Source organism: Engraulis encrasicolus, chromosome 3, assembly GCF_034702125.1.
Source record: "Engraulis encrasicolus isolate BLACKSEA-1 chromosome 3, IST_EnEncr_1.0, whole genome shotgun sequence".
In the NCBI taxonomy this organism is placed as follows: domain Eukaryota; kingdom Metazoa; phylum Chordata; class Actinopteri; order Clupeiformes; family Engraulidae; genus Engraulis; species Engraulis encrasicolus.
This window is the reverse complement of record NC_085859.1, coordinates 16,157,789-16,179,200: the sequence shown is the minus strand read 5'-3', so window position 1 is coordinate 16,179,200 and position 21,412 is coordinate 16,157,789. Positions and strand designations below refer to the sequence as shown.

The following is a 21,412-nucleotide window of genomic DNA, read 5'->3' as shown; positions in this document are numbered from 1 at the left end:
ATATAGAATAACTGTTTGATGTATCACTTACATTTTGTTGCTTCAATGCATATATTAGTTTAAATGCTTTGTCATTTATTCAACATGGGCTAAATATGGTATTAAAATGAAACCCCTTAAAATCAAGAGGGCTACGCGACGCACTGTGGATCTTTGGCGACCCATAGGTTGGGTCCCGACCCATAGGTTGGGAACCACTGGTCTATATAATGCTGCCCTTCCCATCTTCCCTCCGTAATGTCTGGATAACATCTCAGCTGTCGGAGGAGCTGGTGAGGATGGGCAGTAACATGATGGAGGTGTAATATGCACGCTATAGTTGCCCCCAGTAAAGTTTGTATTTATAATGTTGCCCTCCCCATCTTCCCTCCATAACATCTCAGCTGTCAGAGGAGCTGGTGCGGATGGGCAGTAACCTGATGGAGGTGGAGGGCCAGCTGCTGTGGCGAGCCCAGAGGGAGGAGAGGGCCTGCAGCTCCATCGTACACGCCCTGGAGACGCTGGCCTGGCCACAGCTCCACGCCGGCAACCAGGACCTCACGCTGGTACGTAATAATGACAATAATAGTAATACATAGGTTTTATAAAGCGCCTTTCAGGACACTCAAAAACGCTTTACAGGCCTTTAAACATAAAAAACAAAACAGTTATGCCTCTTTTCCACTCCCGGTTTTCTGGTAGGCCTAAAGCTCGACACAGGGCGACTCGGCCGCCATTTTTTGCTTTTCTATTGGGCACGACACAGCTGAATCGAAGAGCAAAAAGTGGCAGCAGAGTCGCGCTTTGTCAAGCTTACCAGAAAACCAGCAGTGGAAAAAAGCAATGGTGAACACAAAGACATACAAAGACTCAACAAACGTACGCCCTATGTTTTACATCACTACTGTCTACTATTATTATTTATGATGCATTACGGCTGTTATTTAATTTAGCAGTCGCTTTTATCCAATAACACGTGGGGAGAAATACAGGGCACACAGGCAAAGTAAGTCTAGTGTGGAATAGAGGGGTTGTTATTGTAATGTTTAGATACTTCCTTTTATAAGTCTGAGAATATTCTCATTCAACCAGGTCAAAAAAAAATTCGGGCAAAAGCTTAAAAAAAAAAAGTCCACAGCTTCTTACAAGGCCAGTGACAGCTTTGGCTGGGCACAGGACAAAATCATTTGTATGGGCCCCCTTGTTAATGCATACTAAGTAATAGGGTCCCAATTCTGGGCCTCTCCGGGGCAATTGGGACAATTAGTTAGCAACCAGGCTGTTGAGAAGTGTATCCCTGAATGATGATTAAACTTTGGTTTCAAACTAGTGTTGCACCGATACCATTTTTTGGCCCAGATACCGATACCCGATACCTGGCTGTGCAGTATCGGCTGATACCAATACCAATACCTATTTGAAATGTATATATATGAAGGGCTGTAGTGCATACTACTTGGATGTAAAATCATTGCATGGCTTTGTCAGGCTGCTGCCTACCTTTGTGAAACAGGAAAAAGACTAATACAAAGTGAATCCAGCTAAACTTTTTATACTTTTTAAATACCTCTACAAAATAACTAATTTCAAGGCTGTTTAAGTGTCATACAAGCACCTATAAATGGTATCGGTGCCCTATTTGTTGGTACTCGCCGATACCGATACCACCATTTTAGTGCCGATGCACCGATCCACCAATACTGGTATCCGTAACGGTGCAACACAACTTACAGTATCTTCCCACTATTGCCCTGTAGGCCTCGTCCAACATCGTGATGCTGGCGCACCTCATTCGCCCCGCCCACTTCACGGGCATGAGCTGCACGGCCTATCAGAAGCGAGAACCGTTAGGGCTCAACAGCAACAACCAGGAGGTTCCAGAAATGCCCCACGAGCAACAGCTTCGCTTCCGATGCACAACAGGCGCCCACAACACTTCTCTGGACAATTTTCCCCTGAAGGTAAGATGTGGACCTGATTAAAAGAATGTGTTAATTGATTTCTATTTCGTTGAGGGGGAAACAAGTATTTGATCCCCAACCATTAAGAGTTCTGTTTCCACACACCATTTATTCACTCCCAATTAAACTTGTCATCTGAATTAAAGACACCGGTAAATAGTCACCTGCATAAAAGACAGTTATGTACAGTAGATTCAGTAGAATCAGTTCAGAATGAACTCAATTTGATTTTGAATAAAGCTTAATTCCGTGGTGAAAACGTCATGTAAACATCTCACAAATAATCGGAATTAAAGGAAAGTTCAATGTAAACTCGACAGGACTATTTAATTCTGAATTCTGAATTCGTCATGTAAACGTGGCCACTCAGACTCCAAACTCAAACCAAGGAGCTGTCCGAGGAGTTCAGGGACAAGATTTTAGACCTGATCAAGGCTGAAATGGGCTTCAAAACCACAAGTAAGGGCCCTGCAGTGGCCTGGTGGTAGGGCATTGGGTTGCTACGCCAGCAACCCGGCTTCGGTTCTGGCTCGGGTCATTTGCCGGTCCTTCCCTGTCTCTCTCTCTCCCCACTCGTTTCCTGTCCTCTTCTCCACTGTCCTGTCGGAAATAAAGGCAAAAAAGCCCTTAAAATATATATATATTTTAAAAACACACAAAAAAGAGGGAAACAGCATTAGAGCAGAAGAAGAATTAGAGCTCAATAACAACAACCAAGCGGTTCCAGAAACTCTTCATGAGCAACAGCTTTGTTTCCGATGCGTGACAGGCGCTTCACAACACCTCTCTGGACAACTTTCCCCTGAAGGTACGGCAGGACGTGCTTGCCAACGCGAACCCTTTACCCTTATAAGGTTATCTTGCACCTGGTGGTTGTGTGTGTGTGTGTGCGTGCGCGCTTATGTGCATGCGTGTGTGCATGCGTGTGTGTCTGTAAAACGTTGCTACTTCAGGGTATGTTTGTGTCTTTTTTTTTTGTCAGGAGAGATGACTAGCGCCGTCCGTCCTCAGCTGTTGCTGTGTTGTTGATGCTTCTGCTTGCATCTGCATCACATCTAAATTTCCCCACAAGGCAAGGCAAGGCGACCATTAAACTCATTAGCGAGATCTGAAGCGGCTTTGAAGTTTGGGGTAACACAGAGCAGGTAGACTAGGCAGGCGCTTGTTTGTGTCGTGGACGTAGAGTGCTGCTGCAGCAACATCTGCTGTTGTTGTCGGGAACAGTGGAACCTGTTCTCTGTTCTTCTTCTCGTCGACTCCTGCTGAGGACTACTGATGAAGACAATGGGGGCGTGGCTGGATTGGCCATAAGGCATCGAGGGTATTTGCCCGGTGGACTGTTGATGTTGATGATGATTATGGCCTGGTCCTCTTGTCAACGTTGTGGTATCAAGCCTGGTTTATGCTCCGAAACAAGGGTGACTGCAAAGCAACAGACACGTCTTGCTTACTCCTTGTATCGAAGGCAGTTTGAACAATCATCTCGCTGCCCCTACCGTTGCGACAGCTACGGATAGCGCAGACTATCGAACAAAAATCAAAACTAACGGCATTGACCTGAGGGTGACAGGCTGAAAACCCGTAGCCAGGCCACGCCCTCCTAGTGACGCAACAGCTTCAGCGTTGCTACTAGTCAGGTCAGGAGTCAATGCAAGTACTTTCTGAGTTCCCGCAAATACGGGAACTCCTCACACTTTGTTGGGAAGCAAACAATCATTAGCAAACCAAGGGAGGCCATTTGGGAAATGCTGTTTGGGAAATGATAACTGTCATGGTCTTGGTCAGACCATGTCTCGAAGAGATTTGAAAGTCGATGATAATCAGGCTAGAAAACCCGCCCTTCAGTCCTCATGCCGTTACAGCTGACCTCTCCAAGTCAGAATTGAATATTTATTGTGGTTGTAGTAGCTTGTAATAGATGACTATACATGTTGTCAAAGGCTTCATTGTCTCTCTCAATGCCTGGCGGACCGGTCTTGGCTGAAAATGTCCGGCTTGTTTTTTTTTGTCTCCCAGTCAGCCCAGGATGGGGTGGTGTGTGTGTGTGTGTGTGTGTGTGTGTGTGTGTGTGTGTGTGTGTGTGTGTGTGTGTGTGTGTGTGTGTGTGTGTGTGTGTGTGTGTGTGTGTGTGTGTGTGTGTGTGTGTGTGTGTGTGTGTGTGTGTGTGTGTGTGAGTGGAGGGGGGTGATAGAAGTTGATAAATCAGTGTATATCAAATCTTGCTCCCTGCTCTCTGTCTCTGTCCTTGATCTCTTTTCTGCAGAGGTGTGTAACATAAAAGCAGAAGGACAGTTTATCTACCTCATTAATCATCATGTACTCTGGAATATAAACTATCAAGTGCTTGTGTTTTGTTGTAATGCCATCCGTAAGAGTGCTTTTACTTTACACCAGGGCTTTGAAACAGTTCAAGGAACGAAAACGTAAACTGGGAACTTTTTGTATTTTACAGGGAACAGAAATAAAACCGGAAACGTTATTATTTTTTATGTTCTGGAAAAATAATGGTAACCGGTTAATACCGGTTTTATTTCGTTCCTCAAACTAAAAAGAAGTAATTATTTTCCTGCGCAAGTTACCATGATGGCTGAGGTTCATGTCCTGTGACATCAGACATTCGCTGACTGAATGGAGAGAGAGCAGTGGATTACACCTCCACTCCACATACTAAATAAGAGAAACCACTGTCATACAAAAGGGCCGAGTTCCCATTGCATCGTTGTTAGACATGGCAGAGAGACATGTTTAAAGCGCACAATAATGTTCTTCGTTAAAATGGGCATCCATGGCCGCTTCAAATGCAGATATGCATATAACTCACAATGTCTGTCATAGTGCTCCCCGTGACCCAAGTCAGCGTGGAGCGCGCATTTTCATGTTTGAGGTTTATTCCTTCTCCACTTAGGTCGTCCCTGAATGTCAAAATTCTGGAGGATATTATTTTCATCCGCTTGAATAAACAGTTTGGCATGTAGGCTGACCCATTTGGACTTCCGTCTTTCTTGGTTAATTAACGTCAGATATGGGAAGTAATCTGCTGACAGGAACTAAATTAACTGTTCTGGGAACAGTATTTTTTTGTTCTAACCAGTTCAGGAATGTCAATTTATTGGTGGAACTCATAACCAGAAACGTTAAAATTCCGTTTCTGTTCGGAACAAACCGATCGGAAAAAAATATCGGTTCAAAGCCCTGCTTTACACCTTCACTTCTCTCTCTCTCTCTCTCTCTCTCTCTCTCTCTCTCTCTCTCTCTCTCTCTCTCTCTCTCTCTCTCTTTCCTCTTATTCCTGTCACTTGCTCTTTCCCCTTCTCTCTTTCACTGTCACTTTCTCTTTCACTCTCTTTCACTTTTTCCTTCTTCCTTTTTTTTCCTTCTTCTTCTCTTTTCTCACTATGTTATTTTGGTGGTGACTATATTCTCTCTCTCTCTCCCTCTCTCTCTCTCTCTCTCTCTCTCTCTCTATATATATATATATATATATATATAGCCTCTTACTCCTGTCACTCACTCTTTTCCCTTTTCTCTTTCCCTGTAACTTTCTCTTTCACTCTCTCTTTCACTCTTTCCTTCTTCCTTCTCTTCCCTTCTTTTTTTCTCACTCTGTAATTTTGATGGTGACTGTATTTTCTCTCTCTCCCTCTCTCTCTCTCTCTCTCTCTCTCTCTCTCTCTCTCTCTCTCTCTCTCTCTCTCTCTCTCTCTCTTCTAGAACTCCCTGGCCTTGGCCTCCGTCTCCCTGCCCGCCTCCCTCTTTCCTCCGGACGCCCCTGCCGACTGTAAACTGCAGTTTGTGGCGTTCCGAAACGGAAGCCTCTTCCCCTTTTTGGGAAACGCCAGCGGCAGCTCGGTGGACGTTTCCCGTCGTCGCAGTGTCAACACGCCAGTCATCTTTGTCGGCCTGGGTAAGTTGAAAAATTCAAATGGGCACTTTTGGGGCCGGCACCCGTCAACAGCAGAATACACAGAGGAAACACCATTCAGAATTCACTCTTGACCTCCTGCCCCTTTTGTTGGCTAACTCTAATGGAAGTCACTGGCATACCACAATAGACCTCAAGGCAGATGCTTTCATGAAATGCAGGTTGCTGGGCCTTGCCGTGGCCAACCGGTAGGGCACCTGCCTGCCATTCGGCTGGCCCGGGTTCGATTCCTGGTCCGGGTCCTTTGCCGACCCCTCCCCGTCTCTGTCCCAATTCGCTTCCTCTTCACTTCTCATACTGTCCTGTAAGTAAAGTTGAAGAAGAAAATGCAGGTTGCGATGACTGTATTTAGTAAAGGGACATTTTGTGAAGGGGGGCATGCAAAGCAGTGTGGAGAGGTAATGAATTTATGACCAAAAGTAATTGTCAATATTGCACATAGAATAGAAGGTGACTTGTTAAGGACTTGGAAAAAATAAGACTTGGACTTGGACTTGACTTGGCTTTGGCACGACTTGGACTTGGACTTGATTTCAAAAAAGTTTTAGAAATACCAAGGCACTCATCTTCTTTGTAATTAAAATGCCTTTATTTTGTTGGGCATAGCATGATTAAAATACTAGCATACCATCTTAAAAAACTAAACAGTTCCAGGAAGCACTCCAACTGGACTTCATTCTGGACTTGGACTTGACTTGGTCAAATATGTCTTAACTTGTGACTTGCCTCGGACTTGATTGGAAGGACTTGAGACTTACTTGTGACTTGCAAATTAGTGACTTGGTCCCATCTCTGGTATTTACTACTGAGGTGAACAAACTGTCTAGAGTAGGGTTTCTCAACGGGGGCTCTACATTATGAAAAGGTCTAGGGGGCATTGGTTTAAAAAAAAAAAGGTTGAGAACAACTGAGCTTTACGCAAAAGGTGTCAGCTACAGTATAATGATACACAGGGCAACTTTTTGGGCAATCTGTCTGTGCAACGATGCTGTAAGATGTTGTTTAGACTGTTTATCACATCGTATTTTTATTTGGAGGACTTGGATTAGCAGCAGACAAATTTTTTCAACCATTCCATCAAAAAATGGACTAGAGACTATATGTTGCAGTCGGAGCATTATTGTCACATGCTTTTGATCGTCAAGTATTTGCACATTATCACGTCAACATGGAACACAGTATATTGTGACAAAAAAATGAGCAAAAAGGGCATTTTTGTCAAGTGAGGCAAAGGGACAGGTGCTTTAGCACCACCACGTCCCTATATCTACACACTAGGGCTGTGCAATTTATCGAATTTATGTCGTGATATCAATATTGCTGTCATAATACACGCCCATGGTAATGTATCACAATGCCTCCTCAGACGCCTGCAACATGTGGAACCATTCGGACCCCATCACCGTGTCCCTGCGCCACTTGTCCGCGGGCAACAACCCCATCGCGGCCCACTGGAGCCTGGACAAGCCATCCGCAGCAGGAGGCTGGAGCCAAGATGGATGCCGCCTGGTGCACTCCGACGCCAGCACCTCCACCCTTCACTGCTCACGCCTCAGCAACTACGCTGTGCTGCAGGTACGGGAACAACTTGTTATCACTATTACAATACTGTTATTTCACTTGCACTTGGGTAACACTTTGTAATAAAGTCTGCATATTTAATAACACAGTAAATCATGAACAAATGATGAACAAAACATTAACAAATGTTTGTAAATGACTGGGAAATGTTCGAGCGAACCTGATGACGCATTGGGCGAAACGCGTTGTTCGCTCCGAGAAATAAAGTACAGAAAAGTAAGCAGTGTGCGGTGTCTCTTGAATTTTGTTAATTGATTCACCTTCTCCTGCCTCACACCTGCACCTGCATTACTGAGGGCTTGTGCACAAGGACTCTCTTGCACTTTTATATCAATATTTTATACTTATGAAACATTTACAAATTGTCCCCCAAAGTGTCAAGGTGCCAAAGTCAATGTGCACAGTCCAAGGAAGAGATCCAGGGTCAAGTATCAATTGAAGAGTCGGAAATCCACATGTTGCCCACTGTGTGTGATCTGTATTCGCTTTGGTCAAAAGTGTCAGCTAAATGTAATGTGATGTAATGTAATGTAATGTAATGTAATGTAATGTAATGTAATCTTCATCTTTTTACAGGATGTTCCTGACTTCCCGGGCGTGTCTCTTCTCCCGGTGGACGTGCTTCATCCTGTGGTGTACGCCTGCACCGCCCTCCTACTCCTCTGCCTCTTCACCATCGTCATCACATACATACTCCACCACAGGTACGTATGCACTATGCACCATCACTATGCACCATCATCATCATCATCATCATCATCATCATCATCATCATCATCACATACATACTCCACCACCGATATGCACTATGCACCATCACTATGCACCATCACTATGCACCATCACTATGCACCATCACTATGCACCATCATCACGTACATAATCTGTCACAGGTATGCACTATGCACCATCACTATACACCATCACTATGCACCATCATCATCATCATCATCATCATCATCATCATCATCATCATCATCATCATCATCATCATCACATGCATACTCCACCACCGATATGCACTATGCACCATCACTATGCACCATCATCATCAATCATCATCATCATCATCATCATCATCATCAACATCATCATCATCATCATTCACATACATACTCCACTACAGGTATGCACTCTGCACCATCACTATGCACCATCATCATCATCATCATCATCATCACATACATACTCCACCACCGATATGCACTATGCACCATCACTATGCACCATCATCATCATCATCGTCATCATCATCATCATCATCATCACATACATACATACTCCACCACAGGTATGCACTCTGCACCATCACCATCACATATATACTCCATCACAGGTATGCACTATCATTATCATCACATACATACAATTGTAATTGTATACTGTATATTTTGTATAATTGTATAGTCTAGGTGACTTATATATTTTATTAGAATAGCTAGCGAGACCAGGGAATGAGGTTGCAAATTAGCTATCTAGCTACAAACCTTTTATCTACTCACATCTGCAAGCTGTGCCTTGCCATGTCATGTTTGTAAAAATGTGCACTGCATTGTCCCTGACAAATACACTACAAATAAAGATAAATAAAATACTCCACCACAGGTATGTTCTATGCACCATCGCTATGCACCATCATCATCACATACTGTACATATTTCATCACAGGTGTGTTCTATACAGGCCTGGGCTGGGGGAGAAATAAGGCCCAGGCACTTTTGGTTTAATAGACCCGTATTAGAAATAACACAGTGTGGAAATTAAATTCATATTAAATTGAAAGGAGGATTGAAGAAGGTTTCTTTATGCTTGTGTAAATATGAAATCTGATACATATGAAGTCAAACCCAGCTTCCAGTCAGAACATGGAATGTACGTAGGTTGGGAGAAAATCGAAGAAGAAAATTGAGTTATGTTGAGAGACAGAGCAATTTGACATGCATTTCTTTTGAGCACTGTAATTTCTGTGTCTGTGCTTATACAAGGATACACAATGAGTAGCTACTGGATGTTCATCCGGTTGGATCGCTGGCTTCTTCAAAGCGACTGCGAGCGCTACTCTCTCATCCTCCTTGTCTGGTCACCAGAAGACTTCAGTTAGTCTCTGTGATGACATATTTACACTCCTACCAGAGACAGTTTTTGATTATAACACACAAGAGTGCTAATTTCCGAAGGCAAAACCAGTGAAATTGAAGCATGCTCATAAAATGTCTAAAATGAATTGCACTGAAAATGAAGCCCCTTGTGTTAGTGAAACCGCACGACTACTGTTTTTGTACAGAATCGTTTAGAATAGAATCGTTTGCTAAATGTAATGCAATGTAAAAGTAACAAAAAGCTTGGTGTACTTGTAACAGGTCTACTTAATAGATTCGACTAAATTCAACTTTATTGTCATTTTACATGTAAATAAAAAAGAGCTGTGCTGCATTGCGCTAAGCCACTTGTACAGTGTATGGGGCTGTCACCCATGGGGACCCAGGTTCGAATCTGGCCTGGGTCATTTCCCAACCATACGCCATCTCTCTCCTCAGCTCATTTCCTGTCTGCCACTCTCTCACTTTCGTGTGACAATAAATTCATAAAAAGCACGCTACTCTAGCTCACGCTACCCTTGACTTATCAGTACCTGCTGATGCCACATTTTTCGGCTAAGCCCTTTCCGAGATATGAGCTATTCTAATGGGGGCAGCGTTTGTTTAAAAAAAAATAATAATGAACATAGGCCTACTTCAAATATTTTCCCAAAAGGTACCGCTGTTTGCTAGTTGTCTGCTGATGTTGTATAACCTTTCGGATGTTTTTAGGAATGAATAGAATTATTTTTTTTAAATGTAAACAAAGCGCTGCCCCCATTACAATGACCAAGATCTCGGAAAAGGCTGATGAAGGAAAAAAAAAAACCCTCAGGTACTGACAAGTCCAGGGTAGTGTGAGCATTACAAGTGCATGTTGAAATTGACTGAACTGGTCCTTTAAGGCCCTGTACACTATTATAGTGGGGTAGCACTGTGGTAGTAAAGGTCTTGTAGAACGGCGTGCGTTGAGGGGCTACAGAAAAGAAGTCATGAAAGAGTCATGAAAATCAGAATAATGAAAATTCCACTGCCTTCTCTGTTTTTTTTCTTCTTCTTCTTCTGTCTCAGCTCTGTGCGCGTCTCCAGGAAGAGCTGGCACACCATCCTCAATACCTGTTTCCACATCGCTATGACGACGGCGGTGTTTGCAGGAGGCATCACCCTGACCAGCTACCCCGCCGTTTGCCAAGCGGTAAAGCCCCAGTCAAGCCCTCTTTCATAACACATTTCTTTTTTGAGTATGCAAGGTTGGAATAAATGAAAGATTGTTTCTCTCTCTCTTTCTCCCCCACTGTTTGTCTGCTCGTTTACCCCATCTCTGTTTCATTCTTTCTCTGGTTGTGTGTGTGCGTGTGTGTGTGTGTGTGTGTGTGTGTGTGTGTGTGTGTGTGTGTGTGTGTGTGTGTGTGTGTGTGTGTGTGTGTGTGTGTGTGTGTGTGTGTGTGTGTGTGTGTGTGTGTGTGCATCCGTGCGTGCGTGCGGTGTGTGTATGTGTGCCTTTATCTCTATCTATTTGCCTGTCTGACTGTACGCATTTTGTGTGCAAAAATGTCTGTGTGTGTGTGTGTGTGTGTGTGTGTGTGTGTGTGCGTGTGTGTGTGTGCGTGCGTATATGCGTGTGTGCATGCATGTGTGCGTCCATATGTGTGCCTTTATCTCAATGTATTTGCCTGTCTGACTGTATGCATTTTGTGTGTGAAAATGTCTGCCTGCCTCTGGATGTATGTGTGTGTGTGTGTGTCTCTGTGTGTGTGTGTGTGTGTGTGTGTGTGTGTGTGTGTGTGTGTGTGTGTGTGTGTGTGTGTGTGTGTGTGTGTGCGTGCGTGTGTGCGTGTGTGCATGCATATGTGCGTGCATATGTGTGCCTTTATTTCTATCTATTTGCCTGTCTGACTGTATGCATTTTGTGTGTGAAAATGTCTGCCTGCCTTTGGATGTGTGTGTGTGTGTGTGTGTGTATTTGTGTGTGTGCGTGTGTGTGTGTGTGTGTGTGTGTGTGTGTGTGTGTGTGTGTGTGTGTGTGTGTGTGTGTGTGTGTGTGTGTGTGTGTGTGTGTGCTTGCATGCGTGTGTATGTGCGTGCGTGCCTGCGTGCCTGCGTGCCTGCGTGCGTGCGTGTCTGTCTTGTAGGTGGGCATTGCTCTGCACTACGCCTCCTTGTCCACGCTGCTGTGGATGGGGGTGAGCGCGCGGGTCATCTACAAAGAGGCTGTGCTGCGATTGCCACGGCAACCGGAGGGAGAGGTGCCGGCCGTGCCCACACAGAGGCCCATGCTCAGGTCAGTGATGTCATCAGGCCGAGACAAGACAGGAAGAGAGAGACGAGAGACGAGAGTCCAGCGCGAGAGAGAGAGAGAGCGCTGTCTCAAGAGCCTCTTTGTGAGAGGCAGGCCCGCTGGCAGTTTTGACTGGGCCCGGGACAAACTCATCTGAAAGCCCTTCCATCACACACACACACACACACACACACACACACACACACACACACACACACACACACACACACACACACATTCACACACACTCAATACATACAATGTCATGAGGGCCTGATTGACCCCCTATCCCTGGGCCTGGGACAACTGACCCCTTTGTCCCCCCCACCCCCACCCCTGGTCATGTTCCCTCTGTGAGAGCAGATGGGAAATGGCTGTGAAGGAGCATTTCAAATGAGCGTGTCTGTAGAAAATGGACCACCAAGTGATATAGGGGCTCTCTGCTATCAAAGCTCCATTGTCTTACCAACAACCAACCAACTAAGGCACTTTTGTCTTTTTCTTTTCTTTTTTTTTGCCTGGGTTTTCTTGCTTCGTTTAATGGACAACTCCACAGAAAGAGAACTTTTATTAAAAGAGAGAGACGGTCAGAGAGAGAGAGAGAGAGAGATTCTGAGCCATAACTGAGAAGTAAGACCCAAGCGTAGCGGCGTAGGCGAATCTTGCAAGTGTAGCATAACACACAAAATCGTATGGGTTGACCACCTACATAAATCTTGCCACCACGGAGTGTTTGGGGTTGAAAAGCACAAGCAAAAGCACAGACACGCTCGCACACGCACACACACACACACGCTCGCACACACACATTCAATTTTGCGCTCTCTCTCTCTCTCTCTCTCTCTCTCTCTCTCTCTCTCTCTCTCTCTCTCTCTCTCTCTCTCTCTCTGTCTCTCTCTCTCTCTCTCTCTCTCTCTCTCTCTCACACACACACACACCAGTCCATCACCTCCTCCCCTTTTCAATGCCTTAGCTGTCTGATGGAGCTTGTGATCTCACACTGTACTGCTGACCCTTTGCCCTCTCTGTGGAACGTAACACCCCCCTGACCCCCCCCCCCCCCCCACCCCCCAGTGGTCACCCCCTCGGCCCACTAAGGTCAGCTCCTGAATGTGGCTACAATGTCTGGGCTGGGGAATAAATCACGTGTGGCCCCTCGCTATGGTTCTGGCTATGGCTGTCTGTCCGCCTGTTGATGCTGCAGCTGGAGGCTTGAGAATGGGACCTCAAACAGGCGGGCAGGCAGGCAGGCAGGGAGGCGGGCAGGCAGGGAGGCAGGCAGGGAGGCAGGCGGGCAGGCAGACAGGGAGGCAGGCGGGCAGGGAGGCAGGCAGGCAGGCAGGCGGGCGGGCGGGCAGGCAGGCAGGCAGGCGGGCGGGCAGGCAGGGAGGCAGGCGGGCAGGGAGGCAGGCAGGCAAGCAGTCAGGCAGGCAGGCAGGCAGGGAGGCAGGCAGGCGGGCAGACGGGCAGGCAGGTGGGCTGGAAGCCAGGCAGGGAGGCAGGCAGACAGGCAGGCGGGCAGGGAGGGGAGCAGGCGGCAGGCAGGCAGGGAGGCGGGCGGGCGGGCAGGCGGGCAGACAGGCAGGCAGGCGGTCATAAGATGACAAAGTAACTGGATGCATGTGGTGTGCATTGTCAAGGGTCGTATAATGAAATAATAATAATAAATGAGGGACCAAATTACTTCTTTTCATAATTTGATTTTTTAATTTGATATTAGTAGTGTATTTATGTGTGTGCATGTGTCATGTCAGTTTCTCAGTTTCTTCTTTTCTTTTCTTTATTGTGGATTACTACATTTTGTACTACTTTTTCAGTATTAACACATCACAAACATCACAATAAAACGTCACAGTTAATATTTGTGGCCTCTGGCCTCATTGGCCAGTTTTCATATTCGCCCATTGTGTCAATTTGTCACCATATCCTGTTTTTTTTTCCTTCCTATTTTCAGGTTTTATTTAATAGCTGACGGCGTCCCCGGCATCATCTGTGGCATAACAGCAGCAGTCAACATGAACAACTACGGAGAAAACATCCCTTAGTAAGTAGTAGTCCACCTCCACACACACACACACACACACACACACACACACACACACACACACACACACACACACACACACACACACACACACACACACACACACACACACACACACACCACACACACACACACACACACACACACACACACAAACACACATACACACACACATTCACACACACACACACACACACACACACACACACACACACTTCACTTCACTCCTGCCCACAGGCCATGTGTGACCCTGGTGACTGCGTTCTCATGTTTACTGCTGATATAAGCGGCGAGGTCCTTCCTGTGAGACTCCATTTTAGTGTGCGGCTCAGAGCAGCAACACAGAGGCTGGCCTTGTGCTCCCGACATCAACATCACATACGTAGGCTTGTCACACAGCAATGTGACCCTTACTAACCTTGTCTTATTTGTTGCACCCCCCCCCAACCTTCTCACACACACACGCGCACATACGCGTACGCGCGCGCGCGCACACACACACGCACACGCACACGCGCGTACACACACACACACACACACACTCCTCCACCCCCTTTCCTCACCCGTCTTGCCTCTGCACATCTATGGACAATTAAGAAAATATAGTAGACTACTTTTCTTTTCACTTTCATTCTCTCTCTCTCTCTCTTTCTTTCCTTTTCTCTCTCTCTCTCGCTCTTTCTTTCTTACTTTCTTTCTTTCTGCCTTTTTGTCTCCCCCCACCCCCCTCTATTTATCTGCTTCAATATTAGTTATGTGTGTGTTTTACCTTAGCTAAGTAGCACATGGAGTAAACCAGACTGTTACCATTTCCTACCAGGCTAGTAAGCTCATGTGTGATACGTAAATAAATGTCTCTGATCCTTACTGTGTCCCCGCAGCTGCTGTGGCTGGTGTGGCATCCGGAGCCTAAGCGTGTTCTCTCAATATTAGTTATGTATGATGGCTGAATGGATAGGTTACATTTTAAAACAACAATAACAGACAAAACAGTTTTTTTAATTTTGCTTTAAAAGCCCTTCTAGGGACTGGCATTTGAAATTAGCCTATAGCTACAAATGCTACGATACTTGTCTGTTAGGTTGTTGTACAACCTACATGATGTGTATTTGTCCCTACTCAAATAAACCATAACTAACTAACTAACTATGTGCTTTACTTTAGCTATGCCTTTCTGCACATGGAGTTAACCAGACTGTTATTTCACAAGCTTTTCTATGATAAATAAATGACTGTTACCCTTACCTGTGTCCCCCTGCAGCTGCTGGCTGGTGTGGCGTCCCAGCCTGGGCGCCTTCTTCGTCCCCGCCGGCCTGGTCGTGGTGGTGACCTGGATCTACTTCCTATGCGCCATCTTCCGTCTCCGACGCCGCAACACCGAGAGCACCAAGGAGCTGCTGAGCGGCAGTGGCGGCGGCGGTACCGGTTGCGGCACCAACACCATCACCACCTCCTCCGTCTCCTCCCCGCTCCCCGAGACCCAGCCGGCACTCAGCGGCAGCATGAGCCTGCTGTCCACAGACTCGGCCCAGGGCAGCGGAACCGGAGCCATGCACGGCGGCCTCCCTCCGGTGGTGGAGGACCAGTACTCCCTGAAGGTCCAGTTCCTGGCGCTGGTGACGGCGCACTTCCTGTTCCTGGCGCTGTGGTGCTGCGGGGCCATGGCGGTGTGGCAGCCGGTGGCGGGCGGCGGCGGCGGCCGGCACGAGAGCCTGCTGTTCAGCTGCCTGTACGGGGTGGCGGCGGCCGCGCTGGGGCTGTTCCTGGCCGCGCACCACTGCCTGCGGAGGCTGGACGTGCAGGCGGCGTGGCTGCGCTGCTGCTGCCCGCGCTACCGCAGCTCCCGGCCCATGCAGGCCGCCTACTCCTGCTCCTCCTCCGCTAATGCGGTCGCCGCCGGCGTGGGCAACGCCTCCTCGGAGCGCGGCTCGCAGCTGTACGTGGGGTGCGCGCCGCCCAGCGAGGCCAACAACTGCTCCTCGGCCAGGTCTTCGTCGACGCCGAGCGGCACCAGCAGCAGCGCCGGGCACGCGCCCGTTCCCGTTCCCGTCGGAGCCGGTGGTCCGTGCAAGCTCACCAACCTGCTGCAGGTGGCGCAGGAGAACGCCAACAACGCGGCGGCACGGGCGTCGTCCACCACCGCGATGGTGACCAACAACAACACACACACCAACACCAACACCAACACCAGCACGAGCACGGAGAACAACGGCAAGCCCAAGAACAATGTGCTGCCCCTCATCGGCTCCGTAGCGCCCGTACAGCAGCAGCAGCCTCAGAGGAGGAAGGCCAGCAGCAGGACTAAGACAAGTGGGGGGGGGCAGTACCACCACCGCGGGGAGGGCCGGGGCCACTACCGCCTCAAGGCCCTGAGAGGGGCCGGCGGAGGGGGCAGCGTTGGCGCCCTGGGCCCCCCGGGTGTTGTAGGTGGGGGTGGGGGTGGTGGGGTGGAGCATCTCGGCTTGTCCCAGATGGGGGGCGGCCACCACCACCAACACCACCACCACCACCACCACCACAAGCACGCGTCCAGCGAGAACGGCAGCCTGCGCAACCACAACAGTCACTCTGAGAGCCAGACGGGCGGCCCGCTGACCAACGGGCGAGGTGGGCACGGGGGCGGGGGCACGGGGGGGTGTGACGCGCTGGCTACCAGCCCCTCGGAGGGCAGCGACGGGGGCAGCAGCGGCTGCCGGAAGCCCTTCCCCCTCCTGCCCTCCATGGCCAGCCGTGTGGCCATGCAGCACGGTAATGGCGGAGGTGGCGCTGCCCAGAGGCGCTGTGCCAGCCGGGACAACCTCAAACTGGCTGCGGCCGCCGAGCGTGAAGCCAAGCGCAGCTCCTTCCCGCTCAACAACAACAACACTGCCGCTACCGCCGGTGGTGGGGTTCCCATGGGAACGGTTGCCGGGACAGCTACTGCCACGGCTACGGCTAATGCGGCGGCGGCTAGTGCCACGTCGTCGTCGATGGTGAACAGTAACGCCAACGTGAACGCTGCTCCCAACGGGACGCTGAAGCGCTCCACGCTACGGCTGGAGCCGGACACCAGTGGCACGGACCACTCCCAGAGCTCCGTGGGCATGCGCAGCGGCGTCTGGAAGAGCGAGACCACCGTTTGATTTGAACGATTGGCTAAGACTTGAACTCCTAGGGCCTATACTAAGAAGCAGGTTCAGGAGTACACCAGGTTAAGTTAAGAGGTAAATCTTAAGAAAATGAGGACTCCAGGCTCTTCTATTAGATGATTTAACCTCTTAACTTAACCTGGTTTACTCCTGGAGTCAACATGGTCAAAACAACAGCAGCCACAAAAAGCAAGAAATTCAGTGTGAACTGAATTTAGCCAGCACTTGGTATACATCTGTACTTACATAACAAACTTGAGAATTGAGGCAAAGGTTAAAGAACTGTAGAAAGTATGTGGTTGAAGAATATTTTGTTTCAGTCAACACAGTCTCTGCATCCCGCCCTGCCAATTAGTTTTATTGCAGCTGGAGATCACACAACGCCACATGTCAGTGTTATGTTTGATGTTTTGCTTGGAAAATGTGCAAAAGTATACATTTGTTTGTTTATATCAAGGTATTCCACCATAGGTATACAGTGTTAAGAAGTAAAAGAAAGCTAAATAATTTGTTGAAAAGAAGCAATTGTACCCTTGACTGTATATCTGTAAGCTTAGAAGCTTAGATGTTTTTATTTTTTGCTTGAGTCTATGCATAAGAAACCTGCCAGCATGGAAATGGAATTCATGAAAGCCCATTTTGCTATAAGCATCTCCTCTGTGAAGGACATTTTGTTGTGTGTGTGTGTGTGTGTGTGTGTGTGTGTGTGTGTGTGTGTGTGTGTGTGTGTGTGTGTGTGTGTGTGTGTGTGTGTGTGTGTGTGTGTGTGTGTGTGAGTGTTTGTATGTGAGCATGTGTGTGTGCTCGTATATACAGTATGTGTGTGTGTGTGTGTGTGTGTGTGTGTGTGTGTGTGTGTGTGTGTGTGTGTGTGTGTGTGTGCGCGTGCGTGCGTGCATGCGTGTGTGTGTGTGTGCGTGCGTGCGTGCGCATGTGAGAGTTAGAGAAAACACCCAGTGTACATATTCTTCTTAACCATTTTAAGTATTAAGATGAAGTCCGTCCTTTACCCAGCACTGAAAATAGCTTTTTTTGCCTATTTGCAAACAACCCCAAGCTATAAGCAAATGGATCCCTTCGTATTTAGTGCAGTGTGAATGGGCCTCCACCCACCCTGCAATACAGTACTCTGGTGAACGAATTTGTGGCATTGTGAACTTTGTAAAGCAGGAAGGGGCTGTCTGTGCTCCTCGATGGTTCCATTTTGCCGGGAATGTCCGGTTAACTTCTCACCCGCATTCATAGGTCGCTACTGCCACCCACTGGACACAACCCGTCACTGACCCTGCACTGATGCACCACCAGTAGAGAAGTCTTCACATTTTTGTTGTTGTTGTGGCTTTGTGACTTCTTTTCACAGACAAGGGACCTATACTAGAAAGCTGGTTTAGGAGTAAACCAGGTTAAGTTAAGAGGTAAATCATCTTTAGAAGAGTCTGGAGTCATGAGGACTTCAGGGTCTTCTATTAGATGATTTACCTCTTAACTTAACCTGGGTTAGTCCTGAAACTGCTTTGTAGTATGGGGCCAAGGTGTCTTGGTATGTTTGAAGCACCAGTCAGTCATATCCACAAACCCATTTACTGTAATGAAGACATAATAATGTCATTTCATAAGAGTAATACTGTTACTATCAACACATTTTTTCTGAGATAACATACAACACTGGTCTCTCTGTGGTTGAGGCATTATCTAACCAGTGTTGTTTCGATCCGTTATTCAATGTGGCGATTGTGTGCTCTCAATGAATCTTTACACTGCAGTCAGTGCTGAGGACAGCTTTGGCCGGGCCCCGGACGAAGTGATCGGAAAGGGCCCCCTTCAATTCAAGGACACAGTTCTGGGGCCCCCTCGCTCCCTTGGCCCGGGACAACTTACCTCTTTGTCACCCCGTGTCTTCTTCCTTGACTTTCGTTATGATTCTATCACAGAACTGCCACTCATTGTCTAACTGTTGTTGGTTTTTCCCACATTGTTTACGTGCCGTAACATCCATGTTGTTTTCCCCAATCATGACCAGCAGGCCCTTGTAGATATGAACCGGAGAGGACGTGCTGAACAGTTTGCAACAGGAACCCCATGCTACAGTGTTACCAGAACAGTGTTTTCCAGTAGTAAATTCTGCAGTGTTCATTTGGACTTAAATGAACTCTTTAAGTGTTGAATTAACACCACAACATTTACTGTGTACGTTCAGGGACATTCTCGTGCCAAAGAATGGTTTCAGTCGCAAAAAGACAACCTCAAAGCCACAGGATTTTGATGGTTTCTGTGCCATATTGTGTGTGTCAGTCCTGTAAAAGTATTAGTTTCTGCTACTATTACATTTTCCTGGATATTTTTCCACAATGTGATGTAGTAGTACATGTATGTGCCATAGACTTTTTGAGTGTGCGGTGTCAGTCGGCTTTCCAATGTCAGAGATCTTAGAACTATAAGCTTTGATAAACATGCATACATCACCCACCAGGCAGTTTTTTTCCCCTCTGTGTATTTCATGGATTGCAATGTGTTTGTGGTTTTGGGACTTGTAAATGTTATCAGATCAGTGACATACCAGCCAGTGTTTGTGAACTGAAACCTGAATTTCATTGTCGGTTGTCATGTTAAGGTTTTTGTAAGATTTTCACACACAAAAAAAAACCCAAATGTCCAAATTCATCTCAGAGTGAAAAGGGAGAAATCAAATTTTTACCAGTATTTATATTTGTTGTATCTGTCATGGCATCAGTTTTAAATAATAGGAAATTAATTATTGTTTATTATTCAATAATATATTTGTTCTAGACCCACAAACAGTGCCTTATCAAATCTGATGCAAAATAAAGACTTACAAAAATGTTTCTTATTGTTCTCAACCGTTTTTATTTTTCTGAAATACAAATATGATCCCCCATCATACTGTCTTTCACAGTACAGCTTGGTGATACTGATACCCTTGTGACCTAGATCAGGGTTTCCCAAACTGGGGTGCGTGCACCGCTGGGGGTGCGCAATCTGCCATAAGGGGGTACGCGAGCTGAATAGAGCAATGGGGGATATGTTTTTAATCCAGCATTAAAGAACATTAAGTAGTTTTTAATTGTATGGTGCATGCATTGTATGCTGGAAGGGTCCATCTGAAGTGTAGTTTAACTCCAAGACTATTGGAAAAGAGGATTCCCCAAAATGACTGTGCACAATGTGCAGTGAATGAGCAGTGAATCTATCCTTGCGTGGCCATCAGCACACCCAAATTTCGCTTAGGGGGTGCGCAAACCTCATTGAAATGCACAAGGGGGTGCGTAGGGTAAAAAGTTTGGGAACCCCTGACCTAGATAAACTCACAGCAAGAACATGTTTTCCCTGCTGAGTATTGTCATGGTATAGTCTGGTTTCCCAGGCTAGGTTGGTGACCATCTGTTATGTTAAAGGTGCACTGTGTAATATTTTTAGTAGTTTGCTTCCAGAATTCATGCTGCCTATTCATAAATGCTATCTTTTTCACAAGCACTTACCCTCTTCATCAAATTTTAAGCATCCGTTATGACTGAAAATTGCACTTTTCATACATGAAAAGCTGAATCTTCTCCATGTCCAACTTTAAATTTCCAGAAATAGACATTTTTAGCTGCAAAACGACGCACCATACTTTGGTCATATTAATAAATATTACTTTATTACTTGGTAAATATTAATGAAAAGATCAAATTTGGCAATAGGCAGCACAGTTCTGGTCGAAACGTTGTGCCATTTTTCACATTAAAATCACGACAAGGGAGCTTTTGCGGTGTGCGAGTATTTTGTCTCCTTTTCTCCTTATACGTTTTTTTGATATTCTGCACCCGTAGCTAGTTGTTACTTTGGGATGTGCGTGCACCTTACACTTTTTTTCAGCGTAGTTGCAACGCCTACTCTGGTCACCATCATACACAGTGCACCTTTGAGGCCATAATGACACAGGGTCTTTCTCAAAACTTAGGCCAGTGTCCTTCCAAGTTTATCAGACTAATTAGTCACGCCCAGTGATGGATACCCTTTATTAGTCACACCCATTGGATATTGAGTTCACCAAAAAGTTTCCAATCACTGGGCATGACTAATTAGGCTTACACTTGGTAGGACACTGGCCTAGGTTTTGAGAAAGACCCACTGTTTCTATTTACCCATGCTGTCATGTTTCTAGTGGGGAAATATATACACTATTTCCTAATGAGGAGAGAAACTGCATCTACCGAAGTCATACTCCTTGTACATGTGAGCATAGTTGGCCAATGAAGCTGAATCTGATGGAAATGGCAAATGAAAGATAATTATTATCTCTGCCAAGGAGGTAATGTTTTCGGTTGCGTTGGTTTGTCTGTTTGTCAGCAGCATAACTCAAAAACTAATCAGCAGATTTGGACAAAACTTTGTGTAGTTGATAATGACCCAAGGAACAAGTGATTAAATGCTGGTGGTG

The 21,412-nt window shown here is 46.6% G+C and overlaps 1 protein-coding gene across 1 annotated transcript in view; it reads left to right on the top strand.

The window, feature by feature from the left end:
• The window catches only part of adgra2 (adhesion G protein-coupled receptor A2), a 167,984-nt gene extending 148,170 nt beyond the window's left edge, over window positions 1–19,814 (top strand). The window contains exons 11-19 of the mRNA XM_063193413.1: window positions 384–545; window positions 1,737–1,940; window positions 5,652–5,844; window positions 7,229–7,437; window positions 8,020–8,147; window positions 10,593–10,716; window positions 11,654–11,802; window positions 13,754–13,843; window positions 15,105–19,814. Of these exons, the coding sequence (XP_063049483.1) occupies window positions 384–545; window positions 1,737–1,940; window positions 5,652–5,844; window positions 7,229–7,437; window positions 8,020–8,147; window positions 10,593–10,716; window positions 11,654–11,802; window positions 13,754–13,843; window positions 15,105–16,965 (3,120 nt within the window). The 3' untranslated portion in view covers window positions 16,966–19,814. The remainder of the gene's footprint in view (window positions 1–383; window positions 546–1,736; window positions 1,941–5,651; window positions 5,845–7,228; window positions 7,438–8,019; window positions 8,148–10,592; window positions 10,717–11,653; window positions 11,803–13,753; window positions 13,844–15,104) is intronic.
• The last annotated feature ends 1,598 nt before the right edge of the window (window positions 19,815–21,412 follow it).